Below are 25,109 nucleotides of genomic sequence, written 5' to 3'. Positions count from 1 at the left end.
CCGCCCCTGAGTCTGGAGCAGCAGCAGCAGCAGCAGCAGTGGAGCTTCACTGCCTCTCCTCGCCTCACAGTGCGGGAATATACCAGCGGAGAGCAGAATGGATACGGAAGGGAGCCAGAGCAGCCTGTCCTCCGGCACGGACAACTCCCCCCACGACCCCTGGTAACAGCCCGAGTCCGTGCGCCCGTGTTTCGCTCGCCTCTCGGCCCGGTTTGAGTTCACCTTGGACTTAAGTTGAGTTCAGTGCGGGGAGCGAAGCCGCGCCGAGACAAAAGACAAGCACGCTGTGTGTGTTATGTGTGTGTGTCTCTCTCTCTATGTGTGGGATGGATAGACTCAGCGGAGGAGACGCAGACGCACCGCTTGCTTTCCGCCTGTTATTTCTCTCTCCCTCCCCTCCTCTTGTTTGTTTATTTTTCTCGCTTTTCCACCAGAAGGCCACATTGTAACTTCTCTTCCATCATCTGGAAAATCCTCTCCTTTTTTTCCTCCTCCTCCTCCTCTAGGGGATTATAACGGCCCGACTGGCCGATTGGTGACTTCGCAACATGGCCGATGCTTTCTTCTTACTTTATTGATGCTATATTACGCACAGATCCTCCAGATCCCCCCCTTCACTCCACGAATGTGCATGTGTTGTGCTTAAAAGACGCTTTGAGAAAAAAATCTGTGACTTACAGCTTCTGTTTCTCTCATTCAGCAAAATGTTCATCGGGGGTCTGAGTTGGCAGACAACACAAGGTGAGCTGTCCCGCACGCTACTTTAATAAGTCTGGATGAAAGCCTCCTGTTTACTCCTTTTTAAATATAACGTTTGCTCTAATAATAGCTGTGGCGATAACCTGCGAGGCTTCTTGAAGTTTTAAGGAGAAACGCGGTGAACAGTTCAAATCAAAGCCTCCTATTCATTAAGGATCAAGCTCTAGGTTTAGAGTCGGGAGACGCAGGAGATTAATCGTGCGCACACGACGACTTGTCTGCCTTCCTTTCCTGTGCACTCGTTACACTCTTAATAACCCGAGGAGGGCATTCAGAGTAGAAAAAAAGGAAAAAAACACTAAAGTGATCGATTAATCAGCGTTAAAGCTGGAAGTTGGGCTCGTCATCATGGGCCACGCTAGTGTTGTTGTTTTCCTTATTGGTAGCACTCCGCTCAATTCATTCATTTATTCGAAGAGCCGTGAGCGCAGGCTGACGCACGGGCACAGTTTAGTCTTGTTGCGACGGCCCGTGTTATTATCTCCACTGCTGCTGCTTCTGCTGCTGCTGTGTCAAAACAGCGAGCGTCACCAAGTGTGTAGCTTTGTTTGTGGTCCGCAGGGCCTAATGGGGCTGGTTGTGCTGAATGGCCAAAGAGAGCCCGGTGTATAAACCTCGGCAGGACACACGCACACAAACACAACGTGGTCCGCCCGACCCCCATTGTCTCGCTTCAGCCACTGCACAGCACACCAGGGCCCTGTTTAGAGAGAAGTCCTTCTCTCATTCCCTTCCCCTTTAACAGTGTCTCCCCGGTGTCTTTGCAGAGGGCTTGAAGGAGTACTTCTGCAAATTCGGCGAGGTGAAGGAGTGCATGGTGATGCGGGATCCCGTTACCAAGCGGTCGAGGTAAGAAGGAGGCGTGTGCGCTCCGCCGTCCTATCACCGGATGCCTCATGCTCTTCCATGCTTTTCCATGAGAGCTGTCGTGAGTTTGCATTCTGATTTTGTCACTTGCGTGTGCTTTCTCCCCCCCCCCCGCGTTTTACAGAGGGTTCGGCTTTGTAACATACACAGAACAAGCCGGTGTGGAAAAGGTTTTGGCACAAAACAGACACGAGCTGGATTCTAAAACGGTGAGTTCTTAAACTTTTGAAGTGGATGGTACAACTTGGGCAACTTTTCTTACTCTGGGAGTGTGTAGCCTGTTTCTTCCCCCCCACCCCCCACCCCTTCTCTCTCGGTGCATTTTACCTCCAACCCTATGGCTTGTAAAGTTGAGGAGTGCATTTTGGAGCCCACACCCCTCCTCCTCCTCTCCTCTTTTGCTCATTTCCCCCTCCAAATCCTGGTTCAGGGCGCCAACATGAAAGCGTTCTTTCTTGGTCTTCATTGCCATGGTTACCTGGGGACCTGAATGGGGTGGGAGCCCCTTTGCAAAAACCCTCACAGGTTTTTATGCACAGTAGAGAGTTCACAAGTTTTTCCCCTTCTTCTTTTTTTCATAGGAAATAGCAAGTGATAAGTTTTTTTTAGTGGCAGCTCTCAGAGTTTTTGGGGGGTGGCAAGAATTGTGGGAGTGGATTCCAAAACTGATGGCAGGGAGAAGGAAGACTGTGGGGTCAGAGCAGCTGAATTTAAATAGTGATGTAACTCCGAGATTTGTGAGTGTGTGTCTCTGTGATTTCCCCCTCCTACACTGCTTAAACATGAAAAAACAAATGTGGGCAAATTTCACAAACCACTCACCAAACCAGTGGACAGGCAGCACCCTTGTGTTCAGGTAATCCATATTTTTGCGAGAGACAGTGACTTGGACACGAGTGCGAATCTCTTTGGTTTGTTTTGGTGAGAATCCGAGGCCCACATTTGAATATCTATTAAAGTGTGAATGCCTCTGTCTGGGTAATGCAGATTGGTTGTAGGATTGGGGACTGGGTGTGTCTTTGTCAGCTTGTTGTCTTTCCTAACCACACACACAATAGGATCATTTGAGAGTGAAAATCGGTGGCACAGAAAGTCAGCAGGGCCCAGGGGCAGAGGAAAGGTAGAGTTGGTTAGTTTGTTGGAGCAGGCCTGTTGCTGGGGGTGACGCCAGCCTCAGGAGACGGTGCTGTAACTGCACAGCCCAGTGGGATTTATGTCTCCATAACAACTTCTCAGCTATTTTGCATTGACTTAAGGTTTGGTTGATTGGGTGGCACAAAGATGGTGTCAAGTTTTGTCGGGCATTTATAAGTACGCAAGATTATGATATCATGTTTGTTTTTTTAAGTGAGACTCTTCATAATTTAGAAAGTTTAAAGATGCAGTTTCGTGAAATAATCAGACCTTCAAGCACCACCGCTGGAGGTCCTGATATTTATTACAAAATGAGCGCTGCTGCTGGTAATCTCTCCATATATATTTTTTTATTATTCCTTTTTCACCTTGCTTGGAAGTAGGTTCTAAGAAGCTGCAAAATATTACTCAGTGAGTCATGTTACCTCTTAAAACTAGGTGCTGCCAGAGCCTTTGAGAGCCAGACCCTCTGTATTTGTGTGTGTGTGGGATGTGAACGCTGGTTTTGGACGCCTCTGGTAGCTCAGCTTGGCAGGCCACTGGTGGGGTTAGGCGTTGCCCTATTATAAACCAAAATACGGCATAAGGCTAAACAATAATAATGTTAATGACTCAAATGCAAGGCTGGGTTGCTCAGGTTGTTGTGGCAGCAGTCTGCGGGGGGAAGCGTGCCATGGTACCATTTATCCAACAAGGCGTTTTAAATGGGGGGTATGGTTGCCATTTTGTTGTTCCATTTTTGGAAATTTGAGCCCAGAATTTATTTGTTGCAAATCTCATATTTGCCAAATTGGGATGTATTTTCTTTTTTCTTGCCTTGCTTGTAGCTTAATTCTCGAAACGCTACACAAAACATATTTGAGAGAACGTTTTTGCATCACACCTGGAGTCTCCCTCTCCACAGTATTGTTTGATCAGCCTGAGACGTGAAAGAGGCATTCCTCACAGGCACGAGGAAGAATATTTGATGCTGTGATGTGTATGCCTTGTTATGCTGAGCTTTGGTTTGCGAGAAAATATGTGAAAGGGACGGGCGATGTGAAAAGGAGAAAATGCACAGGGTGAGAAGTCAGGTGCAAACTAACCGGTGCAAGGTCCACGCTGCTTGGTTAGAAGCGGTATTAAACATTTACAGTCCTGTTACATCGTGCTAGCTGCCCTCGGAAAATGAAAGTCACAGGTTAAAATATGAAGTGAACTGTTGTAATTGTTCAGTTATAATGCAATAAGGCTGTCTGTTGTGTTCAGTGAGAGGGTCTGTCGAGGTTGTTGTTTTGGTTCGAGGTTAGATTTCCTGTCGGGGGCAGAGTGTGGCCTCGGGGCATTGGTGTGCTGCTGTATTTCCCTGGCCGGAGAAGAAGGGCACAACTGGTATTTGTTTTCTTGGAGAAAATGCTTCACTGGAACCGGTTACGGGAAGAAGTAAAAGACGAGGCCAGATATTCTCTGAAAAGAGACCACTTCTCGCTCCCTCTGTGCGGTGATTTCAGATTTTTAAAAAATTGTGGTGAATTATGGTTTTTGGTGATTAGTGTGATTATTTGGCATTTGCTATTTCTTCACAGGGAACTCTGTCTCTCAAAACGACCCCCTAAAAAGCCCAGTGTAGTGCTGAATACAGGTTACTGAAAACATTTTTAATAGAAGGCACAGACAGATAAGAAACACACTGATTATTTTTATTTTATGTGATTTGTTTTTAGCGCAAGTAAGCTGGAATGTCCTTTTCAAGGTGTTTTATATAGTAGGTGGAAATTGCTGCTTTTAGCGCGACTTGTCTGCGAGGCTAAAGAAGTCGTCAGCATTGTGCTAATATAGCCGCTTTCATCTGTAGCCCATGACATATGTTAGCAGCAGCCACTGTGGGCCACAGGCCCCATAGTCTGCAGTTGCTAGTGGTCTAACACCTGGTTAGTGGAGAGTTTAAATGCCAGGATGGGCTGCTCGCTCCTGATTGGAAGATTAGCTGTTAATGCTGACGTGCACGAAACAAGGAGAAGGGGGATGGAGAAGGTGAAGAATAGGAGAGAAGGGAAGGCACTGTGCTGTAATTAGTATGGATCTGTAAAGCAACTAATCGGATTGAATGAAACAAACTGGATTGGGCTCCTGAGGTCCGTGCACGACATCAGATCCGGGATAAAGCTTGGAGCAGCTCTGAAGGTGGAGCGAGACAGCTCTCTTGTCATGTTAAATGTACACAAACCCCCACCCCAACAGTAAACACAACCGAGCACAGCAGCCACACGGGTTAGGCGCTCACATAGAGGGTTACAAGCGGTAGGGACGGGGTTAGGTTGGAGGACCTCATTAGTGAGCTTCGTTAACTAATTACTGTGCCATTCTTCAGCTGTGCAGATTGACCCGGCTGGCCTGAGCCCAAACCAAGTCTCCCTCTTACACTGTGTGCATGTATTGACATGTCAGCCCCTTTCGTGTCCTTGGGTGTTTATAGCTTTTGTTAAGCTCATATTGATTATTTTGTCATAATGACGGTAGCCCGTGGTGTCTTTTTATCAACGTGGTTGCCCTTTTCTTGCGAGAATGTCTTGGAAACTCGGCCAGTGTATCAGAGCTTGAATGTCTGTGTGTATATGCTTGTGTTTTCACCTATGAACTTTGCACGTATGTCACTTTGTATCCTCGTGTTAGCGTTTCCACTCTCGCTGCATTGTTTGGGTGCTTGTGAATGTGTGTGTGTAAGTGTATATGTATGTGTGCCTGTGGGGGTAGCACGGGAGCCCCAGTTCCTCTACGGGCCCATCTGTTTTGTACTCTTTGTCCTGTTAATTAATGAAATCAGAGGGGCTGCCTGCTGGGACTGCCCCACTGCACCACCACACTGGACAGGCCCGCTTTCTCATGGGCTGACTCTGTTTTCCAAATGAATGCCTTCTCTTTCTCTCTGTGCTCTCTCACCTTTACACGTACGCATCTACTGGTTTGGCATTTTTTAAATTTTTTTTCAAAATTTATTTATGCTTTGATTTTTGTTTTCCAGTTTGTAACACTGGTGGACACGCCGCGCCCTGCGAGGTGACTATTGGTCGTAGATTAGAGTAGTCTTAAAAGCTAAAACCACTAAAATCATACTGCAGGCTCTGCTGTCACTATGCTGCTTAGAATGAGCGGAGGTTGGATGTCATGAAGCAGGATGTTAGACCAGTTCATGAACACTCAGTTATAACTCTTGTCTGTCAAGTCTGGGAAAAGCACCTTTTTTTTTCTTTCTAGAAAGGTTTTCACATTTTTCTTGAGTAGTTACGCTTTCACCAGTATGATTGGGAACGCTACGTGGCCGAGCTTCTTTTCAAATGTCAAGCCACCGAAGAGCTATTTCTGAGTGTTGCAAACAGTGACCTGGCTAAGTCATTTCACTTTTTGCTTTGTGGCCTATCTGTCTTCCTTGAGGCTAATCCGCCACTCTGATAGATGCTTTAGTTTTCATTTTTATTATTGCCTCCCTCTGAGTACTGCCAGATGTAGAAATTACATGTTAGATATATTCTGTTACTTCACTGAAGTGGAACGATTTTTTTTAACAGCATGGCATGACAGTAGCTGTAGTAGCACTGCTACAGATATTACATTAGGCCTAACGTAGCCTAGCTGGTAACCTTCAGTATTTTGAAGAGCTTCTGATAATTTACTAGCTGTAACAATATTGTTAATTTGTAAAAATGTGAAGTATGATGGGTAATCTGATCCTAAAATTTATTAGCAAGACTGCTACATCAGTGTGATCACATATCTTGATTTCTTAGGTATTTAATTAGCCCATAAAAAATCATAATTTGTGTCCCGTCTTCAACCCCTCACCCCCAATTGGTCGCGTCAGATAATTGCCCCTTCTAGAGCCTGGTTCTGCTGGAGGCTTCTTCCTGTTAAAGGGGAGTTTTTCCTTCCCACTGTCAACAAGTGCTTGCTCATAGGTGCGAGGGTCCTCTTGGCGATTTCTCTCTATTATTTTACATCATAAAGTAATTTGAGATGACTGTAATGGTGATTTGGTGCTATGTAAATACAGTTGAATTGAGTCATGCAAACATACTGATTTCACACTTCTTAAAAGAAAGGCGGTTTCCGAGAAAACTTAACTAATCAACATGCTGCTGGATGAATAAAAAAAAAGACTTGGACATTAGTGCTTGTTTACAACTAGCTTATAGAAACTGATGTTTTTTTTCTTCGTGTGTTTACAATGGTGATAACAATGGACAATGTGGCTCGTGTTAGATGTCTGACCGCTGTCATTCTCAGCTCATGCTCTGCCACATGATCGCCTCAAGGCAGCTCCTGCCCTCTTGTCGTGTTAAAACAGTACAAGGCAGGTGGGCTGAACAGAAAGCCCGAGGCAGTGACCTCTCAGCACTTCAGTGCCAAGAGGAACAACGGACATTTTGCCCACGTACGCCAACCGGTGATGTCATTAGGATGTTACAGACGCTTGGAGTTGTTTAATTGTGATAATTATATTGCGCTGTAATATAAATGAGTTTCTTTCCAGTAGTACAGTTGTACTATAACTCTATTGTTTTTAGTAAACAGTGAAACTAGTGTGTAGAAATTGATGCATCTGAGTTTGCAGTATTTGGGCTGGAATGATGTGAAGAAAAGCTTTGATATTAACTCTAAGTTTATACATATCTTCTCTCATTAAATACATTTCAAACATAGACGCCACAAAAAAGATGTTTAATTATTTTAAAAACATTTTTATTGAACAAGGTCAAATGCTGCCATGCTGGGTGTGAATGCGCGGTGTGAGTAAAATGAATTCTCTTACTCATGTTCATCGTGCTTGATCACGGCAGTGACCCGATGTTCAGTTTATAAGTCAGTATTATTTGTGACACATTTAAATAAAAATGGCTAAAAAAGCTGAATCATGTAGCGGGCAAACGCACACATCTGTAACACTGTAATGTCACATTTGGTCCACACTGACACAGAAATGCTGTGTTGTCATTGTTTGTGAGCGCGCTCGGTTGTAGCGGATAGTCGCTGGTGGCTTCGTGCGTCCTTGTCACCTTAGTCTTTGTGCGCTGACCAGCTGGAGGTGACATGGCTCTTCTCATCTTTGTGTCCCACTTTAAGGTGTAAAGTCCCTCTGCAATCCCTTCCAAGGACGCTGCAGCTGCATCTTAGTTACACAGCGCTGTGCTCTCGAAGCGGCGGCAAATGTGAAGCACTTAAAGGTCCTCGAAGGATATATGTGTCAGTAGATTTGTCATCAGAAGCAGGGAATTATCACAGGGGCGAGATGAAAGGATTGTTTGAATATTGAACGAACACCCTCCTTTGTGTCGTGCGTATTGTTCACATTAGAACTAATTATTTTAAGCTATTTCACAGGGCACTTTTTACTGCCAATATCAATTCAATACCTCTGATAGCGGCTGTGGGAGACACGAGGGGTTTCGCTTCACACATCCAATTATTAGAACAAAGATGAAACTCTAAGACCATAATACACTACAAGGTCCTGTGACCTAAAAATCATCTCACTCGTCGGTTTGAGTGAGAATAACACGAGATTCCGCACAAATTTAAAATGCCAGGCCGAGCTTTGCATATTTAGCATTATTAAAGGCCAGCTCATTCAAAGCTCATTTACTTCTAATTTTATCTGTAACCTTGACCAATGCTGAGACATTCCAGTGGGGAGGAATATGGATACAGTCAAATCGAGCTAATCCAAAATGGAGCTTGTCAGGATTTGTGAGATTTAGAAAAAAAAAAATCTATGTGTGATATATTCAGAATCTTAGATGCTCATTTTGGATTCAAGACTGCCCTGCTCTGTGTAGTTTGTGGCGAAGATGCATTTAGTCGTGTCTCAACACACAATTCAGAGAAAGTACATATTCCTGTCTCACTGTGTATTTTGTTAACTATGCGTGTTTGTTTAGCTGCCGTGTTTGGATTTTCGGGGGCTTGCATAAACAAGGGTCTACTATACATATTCGCGGATTAGCATACGATCTATTTCTGGACCTGTAGTCCAGACTTAGAGGCTCTGTGTTGTAACAAATTCTAGTTAGTTAACAGGGTGATAATTCATTGACGTGCCCAGCGGTTTTTTGAACAGGAACTTTTGAGCAACAAAACCAGAGCAGGTAGAGATTCGGTATCATTGCTGGGAAAAAAAAAAATCAAATGTCAGATATATTTTAATATCGCTTTCCTATATATATATTATGTGCATTTCCAGTCCCCCAACCATTCAATGACACGTTTGAGGCTGGATAACTTGTGTTTATGGTTGCCAGCGATCCAAACTTGCTTATGCCGTGTCTGTTATTAGTATGATGGTACTTCCTTTGTAGCCTTACTGCTCCCAAATCCTTAATAAGTCAGTTATTGGAACAGAGTGTGAATTAGACATCTCTGTGGTCTAATTGACCCCAAACATAATAGTACGGAGCAGAACATGTAGTAACGTGTAGAAGGTGTGCAGCTTGTAAATGTCTTTTTGGCAAATGTAGTTGATTATATGTTTCCTGATGACCAGTCGTAGATTATTTATGCATTTGCTGCCTGTTTCTGTTACAACAGAAAGAGTACAGCATTGATATCTATATATATATTTTTTATAAACAAATCAAATGTATTGATTTATCACTTAAAAAACGACAACAAAAACTCATCATGACTCATCTTTTCCCTACAGATCGACCCAAAGGTGGCGTTTCCCCGCCGGGCTCAGCCCAAGGTGAGTGCACCCTGAAGGAGTTAACAGCAAGGAGGAGTGGAGATGATGTCATGTGTCACCCCTAATAAGGGAGCCCTGGTTGGCTGGGATTAGACTCAGGCACATGATCTAATTGGAGCTACAATCCACTTGTCCAGCCTGACACCATGACCCTGTGTACACAGGCTCCTGCACTGCCGCCTGTATACGTGCACACACGCACACACATGCATTTTCTGGCTCACACCTAAATGGATGCTTGCGCCGATTATTCACCTGCACACATGCTGCTCGCATGCACACGCCTCAGAGGCCTTAAATTGACATCAATTAGTCTGAATTCCAAGAAGAGCTTTAAGCAACCTTTGAGATTAGACAAACGCCAACCAACACAAAGTGTCTTTATCGCAGGCAGCTAGCACAGACCTAATGTTATTAGTGATAAAAGATACCTTCTTCTTCTTTTCCTTCTGCGCTGTTAGCTGGTGACCAGGACAAAGAAGATCTTTGTCGGAGGACTGTCAGTCAATACCACCATCGAAGATGTGAAGCAATATTTTGACCAGTTTGGAAAGGTAAAAAAAATGCACAAACCTACTAAATACTTGCAACCATCATGCTTAGGCCTTCACTCTGAAAAGCTGTCTTTCAGCTGGACTGCTGCTGCTCAACCTTGGTCTGACCTTGACTTACCCTTCACAGATAATACCCATCATATTAGATATATGAGCATTTTAGTGGTTTTTAAGTGGCAGTTGATAGATAGATATGTTGCAAAGCTATATTGTATCAATAAAGGGACAACAAATATCAATTTTTTAATAAATCATTATCATCTCACCTGATAATAGGGGGCGACCTTTTTGCAAGCAGTTGCACTCTGACTGGGACTGACTGGAATCACTCTCAGAGAGGTTTTTAGACATTTGCAGATAATTGCTATTTAATTTATAAATACAGACAGATTGCGTCGACTCAACTGGCTGCCAGCTGTTTGTATTCTGCAGAACAGGATGGCTGCTGAGCACAAATGTAATGGTTAAGTGTGTGCAGGCAGCAGACGATATGTGATTTTTTTTTAAATTTATCACAGTTTATTGCTGTTTTATCAGAAACAGATTGTATATAACTGCAACATTATGACTTATGGCAACATTTGTGGCAGGTTTAAGTGACGGTGTTGGTGTGCTTGACATTAATAACTGAAGTGAGATAACTTTATCTTATTGGATAAAACAGATATTGGCTGTCTTGAGGACATAATTTGTAGTTGAAAAAAGGGTGATAAATCACAATATATGTTACTACAAAAGCTTAATATCTTATCATGAGTGAGATATTGTGATAGTATTGTATCGTGTGGGTGTGTGGTGTTTACATCCTCTACTTTTAACCCAGATTTCTTAAGGTGGATGCTAATATTTTGTCAGCATTTGGCTGCTTGCAGCTCCTCTCTTAGTTTTAAGGAAGAATTAGCTTTTCGATTAGCCTAACAATTCCATTCCATTAGCCAACACTTTAAACTTTTTACAATTTATGAGCGTTAAGGTGTTTCATCTACTTTTAGTTCACAATTTAATAAAGTACAGAAACATTTCAATCAGTTATTTTTGAAGTGAATCATTTTTCAGTGGTTTTCAAGCTTACTGTTGGCTTCTAACAAGTTTTCACACTATAAGTGGGGAATTGTTGTGTTCAGGTGTTACAGTACTTTGATCAAATTACTTGATAAAAATTGTATCAAATTACTTCAGCTTGCCCGCAATCTGTCCGTGTACCTTCTGGTAGCTGCATAAGCACACCCTGGGGTACCTCTGGTTGGGCTTGGCTGCTCTAATGGACTGCATGCCTTTGATAGATTATATTCATCTACTGACTCTGTCCAGCTAAAAGTTTTTTTTAACTTTCCTTTTAAACGTTTTTTTTCCACAGAGAGAAAAAAAACTTTTATGGCTTTTGTTTTAAGCATGTCCGTTTTTCGGTTCAAGTCGAGACACCTTAAAAAGAGAAAGCAGACCTATTTTAGGAGAAAAAGTGAAACGAAGGCACGCAGTGAAAGTGAAAGAAACAAATGCTGCGCTGTTATACATCCTTTTAACCTTAGCTAGCTTCTTCAGAAGTCCTCAGAGTGGGTTTCTCTAAAGAGTGCAAATATCAAAGAGGGGAAACAAAGAAAATGCTGTGTGGTCATCGGTGGTTCTGCTCCGTCAGCTTTAGCATGACTTAGTTTGTTAGTTTATCTCTGTTGTTGGCTGTTTTTGCTCTTTTCTGATCACATATTAGCATTTCTGGCTTCTGCATTTGGCCTGCTTAGCTCTTTTGAAAGAAATTTGGTGAAAGGCAAACACATGCTGTGGAGACAGATGAGTGGCCGGGGGTAGAGGGAGGTTAAAAAAAAAAAAGCAGGAGGGGAAGAGGGAGAGGGAGATGGCAGGGGACTGAAAGGGAAGAAGAAACCCCCCGTGGAGAGAGAGTGGGAGGGGAACTCAGAAAAAGGTTGAAGGGCAGAGGGAAGGAGGAATGCTGAGATAGTAGTGAGGGGCAAAAGTGATTATTAAAGGGGGGGAAAAAGGACCAATCTGATGAGAAATAAGTGTGTTAAATTATCCATAAAGCGTGGCATGTTGGGTTAGTTTTTAGCAAACTACTGTGTGCGCGAATGGAGATCAGCCTTTTCAGTATTAACTAATCAAATGCAACAGCTGCTCCTGTAACAGCCCCCCCACCTTACCCAAAATCAGTACTTCAGACACCCTCCCATCTCACACACACAAACACACACCCTGCTCTAGTCGCTCTCAGCTTGTTGCCGTGGTGACCTGCCTTCGCCCATTGTCCCGCTATAATCCAGTGCTTTTTTTGTGCGTTTCCTTTAAAAAAAAATGTGCGAGAAGTGTGTATTTGCATGAATGGAAAGACGGGCGTGCTCGTGAAAGTGTGACAGTGGCATGGTCGTGGATGCGAGCTTGCATGCATTTGTGCCCATGCAGACGGAGAGCGAGGCTCACAGCCGGCGATCCAGTTGTCACAAACATTAAGTGTGCGCCTCTGCCGCCGTTGGTGAGCAGGACAGTCTGAAAATGAGCATTGCTTCAGGATGTGGGCCTAATGGGTTGGAAGAAATTAACAGCACGAAGCTCCTTCTGCCTCGTGTCTGCCTGTGTTTTCTCTCAGTTGGCCTCTGACTCATGCTTGAGGTATTACTGTATTTCAGGTACTGGTTCAAATTTAAAGAACGCCGTTTAATTCCGGCCCGCGTGCTCACGGAAGACCTGGATTTGCGAGCGTGTGACCCGTGGCACAGATTCAGGTGGCTGTTGTGACATGTGACACGTTTCTCCTCGGTGCACTCGCTTAAAATGGCTGTTTGCAGTCTGTGTGCCGAATCATTTCTCCCCGGTGATTACAGACACTCATATCTAAGACAACACTCCCTCCGCAGGATGAGGGAATATTTGGACTGTTTGGACACGTGAGACCAAAGCTGTATCGTGGATAGCGGCGATCCCACAGTGCATTCCTGCTGAGCGGGAGGTATTTCTTGTTTATTATCTGAGCCTGGTTACAAGGTGCAGGTTTGGTTGGAGCAGGACTCAGTGTCCTGTTTATTTTCATACTGTGGTACCGCCTTGCAAGGAAAACACAGAATGCACTCTGCATCTTATGCAAGTCTTTGATATGTGCCGAAGTTGTTGTTTTTTAGCAAGCCTCTAAGAACACCTAGATAAACTTCACTACTTGGACTAGGGTGGCTGCTCGGTTGTTGACGCGTCAGGTGTTCTGGGCCAACCTGAGGAGTCAGAGGCTTTTGTTTACATGTGATTTCCTAGTTGAAAAAATCTGAGGGCCTCTTGCTAAATGTTCCCAGGCCAATGAGACTGCAGCAGCCATGTTTCGATTAGAAGTCTGAAATGAGGGTCTTGTAATTTCCCTCAAGCTCATGTGGCTCTTTTTTTTTTTTTTTTTTTGGCCAAAGCTGAATATAAGATCTGTCCACACACAGAAGTGTGTTTAACATTTCAGGCATTAGCATTTCAGGCATTTTGGGCGTACAATCAATTAGGTTTAATCCAAAGGAAATCTCTGTTTTCATGCCTGTTTACCCTGCCTCTCTGTATCCTACACGAAAAGCCCGATGATTTCAAATCTTCATTTTTGAGTAAACCCAGAGAGTAGGTTAGCAAGCAAACGAAGGAGCGGATAGGATGAAAAAAGCAGCATGGACAGGGCAGACGGGAAAAGTTGGGACTCCACTCACCCATGTGAGCTGGCGATTAGAAGGCTTGACTGAACACTTTGTCTGCTGGCCTGTTTAGAGAGAGATGGCCGGAGAGAGCGAGCGAGAATGAAACGAGGGAGGGAGATGTGAGGAGACGGCGGGGAAAAAAATGTGAATGCCACCTTTCATAATCTGGCAGAAAAGTGTAATGGACTTGTCAGCAAACACTTGTTCTTCAGTACAATAGCGGTACGCTTCACTAAAAAGCGGTTATTTTTAATGCCGCTCTCGGGAAGCAGCTCGAGATCTCGGCTGACCCTCGTTCTCTGTACATCTGAGAATGTCAGAACTATGAGAATATGACCTTAAGTTTACTTCGGCTCTGCATGCATGCTGAGTAGTTAGCGATAGAGCTGCTGCTAAGTCAATCTCAGAACTCACAGCTATCCAATCAGATTGTCTTACAGCACCCTGGGCAGTGGACATCGTGAGATCTTCTCCTTATTGGTTTTGGCAAAGGCGAGGGGGGCTGGTGTGTGGCCACAGTCTGCAGATCTTTCTGTTCTCATGGAGGACAATTAGCAGAACCATGTTTGCACTACTATACTGCTTATTATCTGTAATATTTTTCTGTTTCCAATACTTAAAATCTCCTCTGGCTGGCAGGGTTTGCTAATCTCTTCCAGAATAGATGTTGCTAATGCTAACAGGAGGACTAGCTGTGAGTGTAACTCTACTCTTATGATAACATGTTGGCCTGCAGCTGTCTACTTGCTGTCCTCTTCCCTGGCTCTCTGCTGTGTCATTGAGTCTGGATGACCGGAAGGCTGGAAGACATGAGGGGGAGAGGAAAGGAGAGGGGAAGGGAGGAGGAGGAGGGGGTTGCAGGATAAAAACTGAATGAAGGACAGCAAGACGAGCACAGGGGGGAGCTCTGTGTGTGTTTGCGTGTGTGTGTCCCATGCTATATGTTAACAAGGATGAGAGTGAGGAGGGCTGTAGACGCAACCTTGATCCTCTTTGCATATATCATTTTTCACTTTCGTTGGTGCAAACACTTGCACAGGCTTGATCTCAATCAGACGAGAAGGCGTGCATGTGTGTTTTTCATCTGAGATACGTTTTAGAAATCAAATGACCTGCCTACCCAGAGGCCTCAGGCACTCAGGTTACACTGGTTTGGGTTTCAGCACGCGCTGCCTAATGAAAATAGCCATGTGGTAGGGCTTTGGCATATTATATCATCGTCCCGATAATATGGTTATTTTTACTGATATAAAAACATCATATCGCGATATCATACATGCTACAGCAACGCCATATTGTCCCCAGTGCAAGCAGCAAGGAGACAGGCCCAGGCATGTCTGACAGCAAGAGCGGTAGCTAGAAAAGCAGCTGCTGCAGCACCCTCCAAGCAAAGCACGGTACTTTGAAAAAATGTGAGAAAATTTGACCCACTAAAGGTGGAAATAACAAACATGGCAAAAACACACCCTTGAGTACAAAGCAGGCTATGAAGCAGGAGATACTAGCAGCCCGTGATGTGGGACCCAACAGTAAACAAATGACTCAACCGAGCATGCTAAAGCACTCTCCATATGACAGGAAGAGCGAACGGCGGATGGAAATTACTGATGCGGTTACACGGTGTTAGAGCAGGGCTTTAAGCAGCTGATTAGAAAGCTCGACCCTGAGAAACAACAGGTAGAAAACACTTTCATCTTTATTGTGTGACAATACTGTGCAGGCTGCTGACAAGTTGCAAGGTTAAGTTACTGTAGTTACTGTTAAACTAAAGCACGACGCAGTTATTTTATAGTTTTACTTAAATGTCCCAGGGAAAGCACAACCTGGGCTAGTTTTGTGCTCACGTTTGAATTTCTGCTGTGTCACTGTATATACTGCTGTGTCACTCACTACCATTGCACTGTAACGCTCCTGCAGCTGCTGCTGGCACCTTGTTTCAATAGATTCACACTTGTAATTAGGAAGTGTATCATCAGTGACAGCAGCTCATTGGAAAAGAAGGTTGGTAAATGCTCTTCATTTACTTACACTTACAAATGCTGCCGCCTGCAAGCTGCGAGCGTCGATACGACGTTCAGTCTTCTTTTTAAATATATTGTTGTTTTCTTGAAATAATCATGATATAATGTTGAAGCTGTCCATGCAGTCACGCTCATGTGTCTCTGTTGTTTTGCTGCTAAAGACTGAAAATGTGAAAGTTTTTACTTCCACCTTGATCCCAGGCCTTGGCTTCTCCGTGTGTCTCCTTATGCCGTCAGAAGCTGCTAACTTTCCTGCCAGTGAAGGACGAAGCAGGGAGGGAGGGAATGGGATAAAAAAAAAAAAGGGGGGGAGGAGGTGGAATATGAATAGGGCAGTGGAGTGAGTGCAAAAAGGAAAGTGGAGGGAGAAGTAGAATAAAAGGAGAGCGTGTTGACAAAAACCTCAGCTCACTTCACTCTATAATCCAGAATGCTCACTGGCAGGCTTCCTACCTGCCATCAAGACTTTTAACTTTTTTCAATCTTCTTATTGCTGTTATTCATCACAGCATTATTTATCAGCCCTTCTTCTTTTCTCTCCAGCCATTGAAATGAGCTGGAGTGGGTGTATGTGCTTGTGGGGGGGGGGGTGAATTCTTCTAATTGAAATTCTTTGCATGGTCTCCATGGGAATGGTAAACTTTGCAGAGAGGGAAAGAAAGACAGCGAGGGTGAACAAACGAAAGCAAAAGAAGGGCGAGAGCGGGACAGAGTTTGTAAGAACTCTGCCTCCGTCCTGGAGGCAGAGCGAAGAATGGGAAACATTCAGCGCCTCTTTTTTACCGCTGATATATTGCATTTCATTTTATTTTTTTACACGGCGCCCTCTTTCCCCCTGTTTTCCCCGTCGCTCTCTTCCCCTCTCACCCTTCCATTCTTTTTTTCTTCTCTCCTTTGTCACCTGTCACCCCGCCCAAGTCTCTGCCCTCCACCCTCTCCATCTGTTTTCTCCTCTTACTCCGATGCTAAAGAGGGACAATGGCACCCCATGCTGTGTAATGATGTGCACGCGCGCGCGCGTGTTAAGATGTCCGAGCTCATCTATTCTGTGCTTTGTTCTCACAGGTCGATGATGCCATGCTCATGTTTGACAAAACAACCAACAGACATAGAGGTGCGTACCCAGAGTTATACTCAAATGTGCACCCGCCCGCATTATGTTGATACGCTTAAGTGGGACCACGATGGAGTCATTAGCTCTGGTGATCTAGCTAAAAAAAAATTCAAACAAACAAATTTTTCTTAACGTTGTCTTTCCTCGCTCTCGCCTACTTCTGTTTATACAAAGTCAGGATCTAAGTTAAGACAAGTGGGGAAGGGGGGAGAAAGAAAGGAGCAGGGTGGAGTTAGCCACGCCCTATCCCCCCTCTCCTCCATGATGCTAACACCTTAATTGACAAGCAAGACCTGTGAGGTTGGCCTCAGCTCTTTGGGTTGCACGTTACAAAAGGGAGACATTAAAGTGATCACATGTTTTCTGATAACTGTGCTCGTTCTTCCATCTCATTATAACCACTCATATCCAGAGCCCGTGTAAAGGTGGAAAATTCAACATGCTTTCAAATGTTGCTCAAATGTTACAAGGGTTTCTTTAAGAGTTTTTTTCTCTCGCTCTTTTCCAGGTTTTGGTTTTGTTACCTTTGAGAATGAAGATGTGGTTGAGAAAGTGTGTGAGATCCACTTCCATGAGATCAACAACAAAATGGTACGGACGTGAGCTGTAAAAAATATTTAGAGCGTGGTTTACTCGGTGGTGTAGGGATTTGTTCCCAGTGTCCCAACTGCCAGACCGAATCATGTGGCGTAACTGTTGAGTGTCTTTATTTCAGTAGTTTTTTTTTTACTAACTCCCTGTTTTCTTTGCTTCAGGTGGAGTGCAAGAAAGCCCAGCCCAAGGAGGTGATGACGCCGACAGGCTCAGCCAGAGGCCGTTCCAGGGTGATGCCCTACGGGATGGACGCTTTTATGCTGGGCATTGGCATGTTAGGTAAAGTATTAAACAAACAGCAAATGCAGTATCTGAAAAAAATCACTGTTAATCAAGTGCTAGCACTGACTGACACCATTTTTCTTTACGAAGACAGAAATAACAGATTATGCAAGTATGTGTGTGTAGCTTAGTTTTAGATTGTACTTATTCTAAAAATACTCAAAAAAAGTAACAGTAGAATAAACTCAGACATCTAGAATGTGGAAAAACACCGAAACGAGACATATTTCTGTATGTGTTGCTGATCAGAAATAACAGAAAAGGAACCAAATCACAATATTGACTCAAATTTCAGTAGTGCCTTGAAAATGTCTTCTGTGCATTAATTTAGCTGGGAATAGCTCAGCAATTTGAATGCATTTCTTAGGTTTCCTCATTCACACTGAAGGAGCTGCTTTAAAAATTAAGAAATGTCATATTGTAGGTGCACCCTCCGTTCAGAAATATTTAGGCTACGTAAGCTAAACGCCTGCTTTCAATGACGTTATTCTCTGTGATGTATCGAATGTTTAGAGGTCACGGACTGAAGGGCTCCACACGCTGGAGTAAAAATACAGTATGAAGAGATCCTCATTGAGAAATCAAAACCGAGAGCTACATCAGCTGTAGTTTGTGGTTGTTTGATGCCCTCTACTGGCAAATTTCAGATCGTAATACATAATCTCAGTAAGGGCCTGTAAATGTCAGTGACTCATACTACTAGGTCTGGCTCATGTGTAATTCATCTCTAATGACCCCATTTCCCGCAGACGTTAAGCTAATGTGTATGCCTGGATCACCAAGTGTCCGGAGCTTCGCCTTAAATTTCGAAATATTCCGAGGTTGATTAAAATGAACCCCGGATGAGGGAAAGCAAAATCAAATAAATGACCTTAAATCACTCAGTAGTTAATAATAGCCATCTTTACTGTAACTCCTTCGTAGCTGCACTCTGTTGTACAAGAGCAGAGGAAATTAGCTTATAGGAGATCGCTTAGCTAACTGCCACTGCAGCAGGTGAATGTATGACTGCACTCTTGAGGTGGTTCCAAAAATAAACCTGGATAGATCAGATGGCTAGATCTGCCTGTGTGTACTCATCGTGATTTCTGCTCACACACCAAGCAGCCTCCCCTAAAACTCATTTTCTGAGTTTGCCATCATGCTCCTTTATACAGTCAATTAATCCTCTCTCTCTTTCTCTCTCCAACAGGCTACCCGGGTTTTCAGACTGCTACCTACACCAGCCGCAGTTACTCTGGTATCGCGCCCGGATACACCTACCAGTTCCCAGGTACGTCTGCATAAGCCACACAGCTCACTGACTCTCTTTAGGCCTGCAGACAGGGACAGAGTAAAGGCTAAAGGCTACAGGCTGCGGCATGCTGACAGTTTTTAACAGTGCGAGGCGAAACATGTATGAACAGCAACGGCCACGTGGCTAGAGGTTCATGTGCGCGCTCAGATTCGCGTGTCATGCCGCCTTCATTTCAGCTGCAGCAAGTGTGATTTTAAAGTGCTCTTGTCTGTAACTTAAACCCTCTGCACTTTCTGAAACACTGTCTTCTGTTTCGAATGTTAGTTACTGATGTTTTTTGCCTTTCATTTGTGATATTAGACCTTCTTCCTCTTATATTCTTCTTTGTTTATTTGATCTGCTTATGTAAGCCCCATTCAATTGGCCGTATCGCCCCTCCTTTTCCTTTGCTCCCACCTTCCTGCCTGTCCTTACAGTAGGTTTTCTTTTTTTGTTTTGTTCTCTTTTGTTTTTACTTTCTGTGCTCGTGCATCTGTGTTGACATTGTCTCTGTGTGCGTGTGTGCCTTTGTAGTATGGCTGGTGGATGGCGACTATTTACAAAGACATTTTTCTCTCTCTGGATCTTCTCTGTTTCTAGAATTCCATTTAGAGAGGACCCCCCTCCTGACATCATCCCACCCTCCTGAGCTGGCAGGTGAGTGTTGCCGCAACCCCTCTGAGAACCTAAAAAGAAAACCCGAAGCTCTTTAGCAGCAGAAACCCAAGTTAAACCACGAAGACCATCTTTACTAAATGCAGTAACCCTGAATCACTGGGATACTTCTTCAAAAACAAAAGCAGCATAACCCAAAAAACAAACCTGTTTACTTTTACTTTTAAAATCAGATTTAGATTTAATTTTTGATTTAAGAAATAGTCCGCCTATGTACACGTGAGGCAATCCAGCAGCAGGTAGAAATAGGGTTCAAAGGTAATGCAAACGACCTTGTAAGACTTTTCAAGAATCAAACTTTAAGTCGTTTCTGTGAACATATCGGTTGTTTTTGCGAAGCTACTGTGGAGGTCGCCTTAAAATGTCTTTTTCCCTTAAGCACCATAAAATATGAACCCCCAGGTATTGGTTAGCACTGTTATAGTAAGAAGGTTTCTGGCTCAGACCTCCTGGCCGGCTGGATTCTGTGCGGAGTTTGCATGCTGTCTCCTCCCACAGTCCAAAGACATGCATGTTAGGTTAATCTGTGATTGGCCATAGGTGTGAATGTAAAAGTGTGTGATTGTCTGTCTCTCTTTTCGAACCCACTGACCAGTGACCTACCCCGGGTCTACCATGCGTCTTGCCTAAACTCATCTTGGGTGGGCTACAGCCTCCCATCAACCTTCAACTGGATAAGCAGTTAAGGAAATTGATGGAGCGATTTATGGATGTACACTAAACGATCTAACGAGTTCCATTTTTCTTTGAAGACTACTTCTGACAGAGGTGACAAGATATGATGATATATTGGGCTAAAAGCTTTTAGGTTGCTCCTAACTCTGCCGGTAAATACTCTTAGCCTTTGGATGTGTTGTGCATGCAGCCGATCTACAAGCAGCTGCGCCTTTACACTGACATCTAGTGGCTCTGAGCTGTACTTACATTTTTACTTGGAAACGCCATCCTCTTTGATTTTAGCCATCATTTTGTATCTTATTTAATGCATCAAGCCAGATGCTATAGGATGTTGGATCATTAAACCTTACACCAGTGGTATTTAAATGACATGTCAGATCTCTGGGTCAGCTCTCTGTTCAGCCACACTGAGCTGTAGATCATGACATACGTGTTGTGTGACAGTTTTGTTTGTTGTGTAATCCTCAGCCATTCCCCTGACTGCATACGGACCAATGGCAGCAGCTGCAGCAGCCGCCGCGGTAGTTAGAGGTATGTCCCTGTTTGTCTGCGAAAGAGTGTGAACAGCAGGAGTGTGTGCATGTTTACAAATTTGCATGCTCGCCTTACTCACAATGAGCGCGTGCGTGATGGCCTGGTTGGAGAAATAAAGGAATATTTTTAGACATGTGCATGTTTCTATGTGTGTGTGTGTGTGAGAGAGAAAACCCTCCAGTGTTTAAGACTGACTTGTCTCTCCTGGCTCTCAGGCTCCACCCCTTCACGCACAGCTGGCTTCCTGGGCACCAGCAGCCCTGGACCAATGGCTGACCTGTACGCTGCAGCCAATCAGGACTCAGGAGTCAGCAGCTACATCAGTGCAGCTAGCCCCGCCCCCAGCACAGGGTTCAGCCATGGTATAGGGGTAGGTCACATGCTCCCTTCCTCACCCACCAACTCAGACTTATATGCATGCATGAATGCACACGTGTGTTGACAAAGCTGCTAGAAGTGTATTCATCTTTGCCTCTATGTGTGTGTATGTGTGTGTCCTCAGGGTCCTCTGATTGCTACTGCCTTCACTAATGGCTACCACTGAGAAGTCTCAGGTCACCGAGGGATGGGAGGGCGTCTCCTCTGCTGATGAGCCAATCACAATGCTGACTGCCCACTGATGGCACAACCTGATTGGCCGGCCACCGGCTCTTTACCGGGCTCTCCTGGCTCCATATGGCTCCGCCCACCGACTGAATATCTTTTTAAATCCAGAACTCTTGTTTCTGCTGTACTAATCTCACTTCAACATAACTTCCCTGTTTTCTCCTCTTTTGTCCTCATCATGTAGTCTAATAACTAGAGCCCACCCCCTCTCCCCCCTCAGTTATCCATTTTTTTCCTTTTGAAGCTGAGAAAAAGAAACTGCAAAAAAAAAAAAAAAAAAAAATCTCCGAGGAAACATTTGTCATCGTTGACAAAGACACAGACAACTATTTTGAGTTTTTATTATCGTCATTTTAAACTTCACTTCCATCGTGAATCCTTCCCAGCTGTCGTGCTGATGTTAACAGAAGCAGAAAGAAGGCAAAAAAAAGAAAGCTGTGCGAGATGAGATGGGTCTCAAAGCCGTTTTTAACAAAGGAAGAACAAATCCAACACAGTCCTTTTTTTAACTCGAGTCTCACAGAAACATGGAGGGAAAAAAAAACACCAACCAACAACAACAACAAAAGTTAAATGTATATTTTGGTAGTCTCTAAAAACAAACAAAAAAAAACCTTTGTAATATTGTTATTAATATTGACATAATAATCTGTAAGGTATTTTATTCTGTAATTGGTTTTAAAGCAATGTTTTTATGTCTTCCTGTAAAATATTGTAAATAGACATTGGGTGAGGTAGGGTGGGTGTGGGATGGGTGTGGGAGGGAGGGGTCACTGAACCGGCTGGCATGTCATTGGTTGGTTTGGAAAAGGGTTAACAGCAATTTGACTGGATGTCATTTACTACTCTCTGCGGTCATCTCACTACTTTTATGGGTATGCATACTCCATTATGTGTACACTGTGGGGCAGTCCACTCTAGCGTCACTTCAGCGCAACGCTATCCAGGATAGCTGTTGGCGAATAAACTTCCACGAGCTTGTCTGACATATTTTTTTTCAGTTGACACATTTTTGTTTGTTTGTTACCAGGTCATATTTTTGTTTGTTTGATTTAAGTCTTTCAAAAAAAAAAGAGAGAGAAAAAAATAAGCGAATTTGTCTCTTGCGTCTTCGTGGAAAACAGTTTATGAAACCACGATGGGACTTTGGATGATTAACAACTTTAAAACAGGAGAAATAAGGGGTTTCTGGCGATTCGGGACTTGACTTCACTTCCTGATTTTTGAAAATATTATATATATATTTTTTTGCGCGTTTCTCTTCTTAATGTTTTTGTTTATTTTAATTCTTTTAAGAAAATTCTTTTATGCGGTGTTCTCCACCGTGACAAACAAATGAAGGACATTCTCAGAGAAGCAGTTGTAGAAAAATCACGATCATGTTCTTTCCTCTTATCACTATTGAAGGTGCATGTGATTGCGTCTGCGTGTGTGCGTGCGTGCGTGCGAGTGAGTGTTTGTGCGCATACATCAAGGTGTAATATGGAACTACTTTCGTCAGCGAAGGAGCGTTTTGATTGCCTTTTTTTCCTTTGGTACTGAAAAAAAAAAAACAGAACGTTTGCCCTGCTCCATTTGGGTTCATCTGCTCTTCTCCCCCCTGACTCTCTCCCATTCCACACTTCGTTTTAATAAATTTGTGCACCTCTGGAACCAACAGATAACTGTTTATATATAGTTGCTGCTCAGTGTGGTGGTGAACAGACAGGGTTTTGGGCAGGGAACCAGAAATGGAACAGGGTCTCGCTCCCAGTCGGCTCTGATACGGGGGCCTCAGTACAAGACGGCGCTGGCTGGCAGGAAAAGTCAAAAAGCTGGAACAAATTCAACCTTTGCAAAAACAAGTAGCCTGTTTGTTCAGCCTTCTTGCTGCAGCCTGTTTGATGTTCAGCACAGCAGAAAACTTCCTGATCCAGCCAGTAGTTCCTCTGTCAGACGGGCTGGGACATGATAAAAGAAAAAAAAAAACAAACTACTGCTGGACACCAACACTGTAACTTTTTAACTTACAATAAAGCAATAAGTTATTTTTTACCTTACAAATGAAAATAGTACTATTATTGGTAATAGCAGACGACAAGTGGATAATTCTGCGGCATTAAGACTTATTTTCAGAAAAAAAAGAAACTATATTTTTCTGTTTTGAGATCTTGTTCCCCTTGTATATTGATTTTAATGATGTCTTTTGTTGTGCTGTTGTAAGGAAAAGGGCCAATGCTTTGAATGGAGTTTGTAGCTCTACATGAGCTCGGTTAAAGTTTAAGATTTGGGCTGTCCCCCGCCAAGCTTTACAGCAATGCTTTTCTTTTTTTTTCTTCTTTTTTTTTTCTTTGTTTTTTTTCCTGACAGTTTCAATTTGAAAATCCTAATAAATTATTCTAAAGTGTTTGCGACTCCTTTTTTTTTTTTAACCCAACATTTGTTCACATGCGCACTGAAGTCATGTGAACTGACCTGCGTGTTTGAAATCTTAAGAGCAAATGCCACCTCTTAAATTGGTATACTGGCACAAATAGTCGGCGTATGTAACTGCCAAACTTCAACTGCTGAGGCTGAAAAATGAAGCCAAAACACGAGTGCCAAAAGTTGCAGTTCACAGAATGGCCATTTGAGGCTGGATTCGCTCCATTAATCAAATGCACAACCTTACAGTAGGGATAAACATGTTTGCAGCCTGGTGCGAAAAACATTTTGGTCTGTGTTAATTTAAACTACTAAACGCTGGACTGTGAGTCATTCCAACATATAAACTCCATCTAACTCCAGTGATGAGTGACAGAGAATCCTATCTTTAGGCACATTGTTACTAGCAGCCTGTCACAAAAACACATAATTCGTTCCCATTTTTTAGTTGACTCTATAAAAAATACCAAAGGTAACATAGATTGACAGACATAGACATATTTTAGCACCAACACCGTGATTCCCAAGCCGCTATTATCTGAAAACTTGGCATATCTCAGCAAGGTGTGCTGCATGTCTGTAAAAAATTTGTTGAAAGCGGTGGAGGACAAAAAAGGAAGTGGCCTAAAGAACTATCTACAGCAGATGAATAATACCTGAAAGTCATGTCTTTAAAAACCAATTCAGCCAAGACCTGACATAGGACCTAAGAGATACAGATCTTGATCTACTGTTAGCTGAAGCCTCATCAGAAATAGTCTCAGTAGAAGGAAAGCTGTCAAGAAGCCATTTTTAAGGAAGGAAAACAGAGAAAAAACAACTGGCATGAAAATCTGTCAAGCATGGTGGAGGCTCTGTCATGGTTTGGGGCTACATTTCAGCCAGTGGTGTTGGGTATCTTGTCACACTTGATAGAACTACAAGTGCAGAATAATAAAGTTACATTTTGACCCACCACAAAGACTCCTGTACTGAACGAAACAACAAGAAGTCTTGCAAGAAGTCTGCATCCACTTTTACCTGTAGTCTATGAAAGTCCTCCCAATTTTGGTGGGTTGAAGTATTCATAGACTTCCCTTCGGTAGCAAATTTAACAACAGAACTTTCACCAAAACTGCATGGATAGAGTTGACAGAGTAAACAAATACAGTGAATATGCCTGAAGGACTTGTTCCCATATTCATAATTTTCACAGTCTTTAACCCGACAAACTAAAAAACAGGGTG

The 25,109-nt window shown here is 43.4% G+C and overlaps 1 protein-coding gene across 1 annotated transcript; it reads left to right on the top strand.

Annotated features, from left to right (window-relative positions):
- LOC146573965 (RNA-binding protein Musashi homolog 1-like) lies at nt 1-23,866 on the top strand. The gene is made up of 14 exons (XM_085273475.1): nt 1-162; nt 701-741; nt 1,527-1,608; nt 1,751-1,835; nt 9,434-9,475; nt 9,937-10,029; nt 16,787-16,835; nt 17,344-17,426; nt 17,591-17,708; nt 18,904-18,984; nt 19,588-19,644; nt 20,809-20,871; nt 21,090-21,244; nt 21,377-23,866. The coding sequence occupies exons 1-14, from the start codon at nt 98-100 to the stop codon at nt 21,416-21,418; spliced, it is 1,056 nt and encodes a 351-aa protein (XP_085129601.1). The 5' UTR covers nt 1-97; the 3' UTR covers nt 21,419-23,866.
- Nucleotides 23,867-25,109: the final 1,243 nt, after the last annotated feature.

The sequence above is a fragment of the Mchenga conophoros genome, linkage group LG5 (assembly GCF_057382185.1).
Source record: "Mchenga conophoros isolate Kocher_MC1m ecotype Shallow Benthic linkage group LG5, M_conophoros_male_GT1.1, whole genome shotgun sequence".
Lineage (NCBI taxonomy): Eukaryota > Metazoa > Chordata > Actinopteri > Cichliformes > Cichlidae > Mchenga > Mchenga conophoros.
This window is presented reverse-complemented; position numbering and strand designations above follow the sequence as displayed.

Coding starts and splice junctions, on each gene's coding strand:
- LOC146573965 (XM_085273475.1), top strand. CDS start 98: ATGGATACGGAAGGGAGCCAGAGCAGCCTGTCCTCCGGCACGGACAAC. Junction 10,030..16,786: donor ATTTTGACCAGTTTGGAAAG/GTAAAAAAAATG, acceptor TTGTTCTCACAG/GTCGATGATGCCATGCTCAT. Junction 21,245..21,376: donor GGTTCAGCCATGGTATAGGG/GTAGGTCACATG, acceptor GTGTGTCCTCAG/GGTCCTCTGATTGCTACTGC.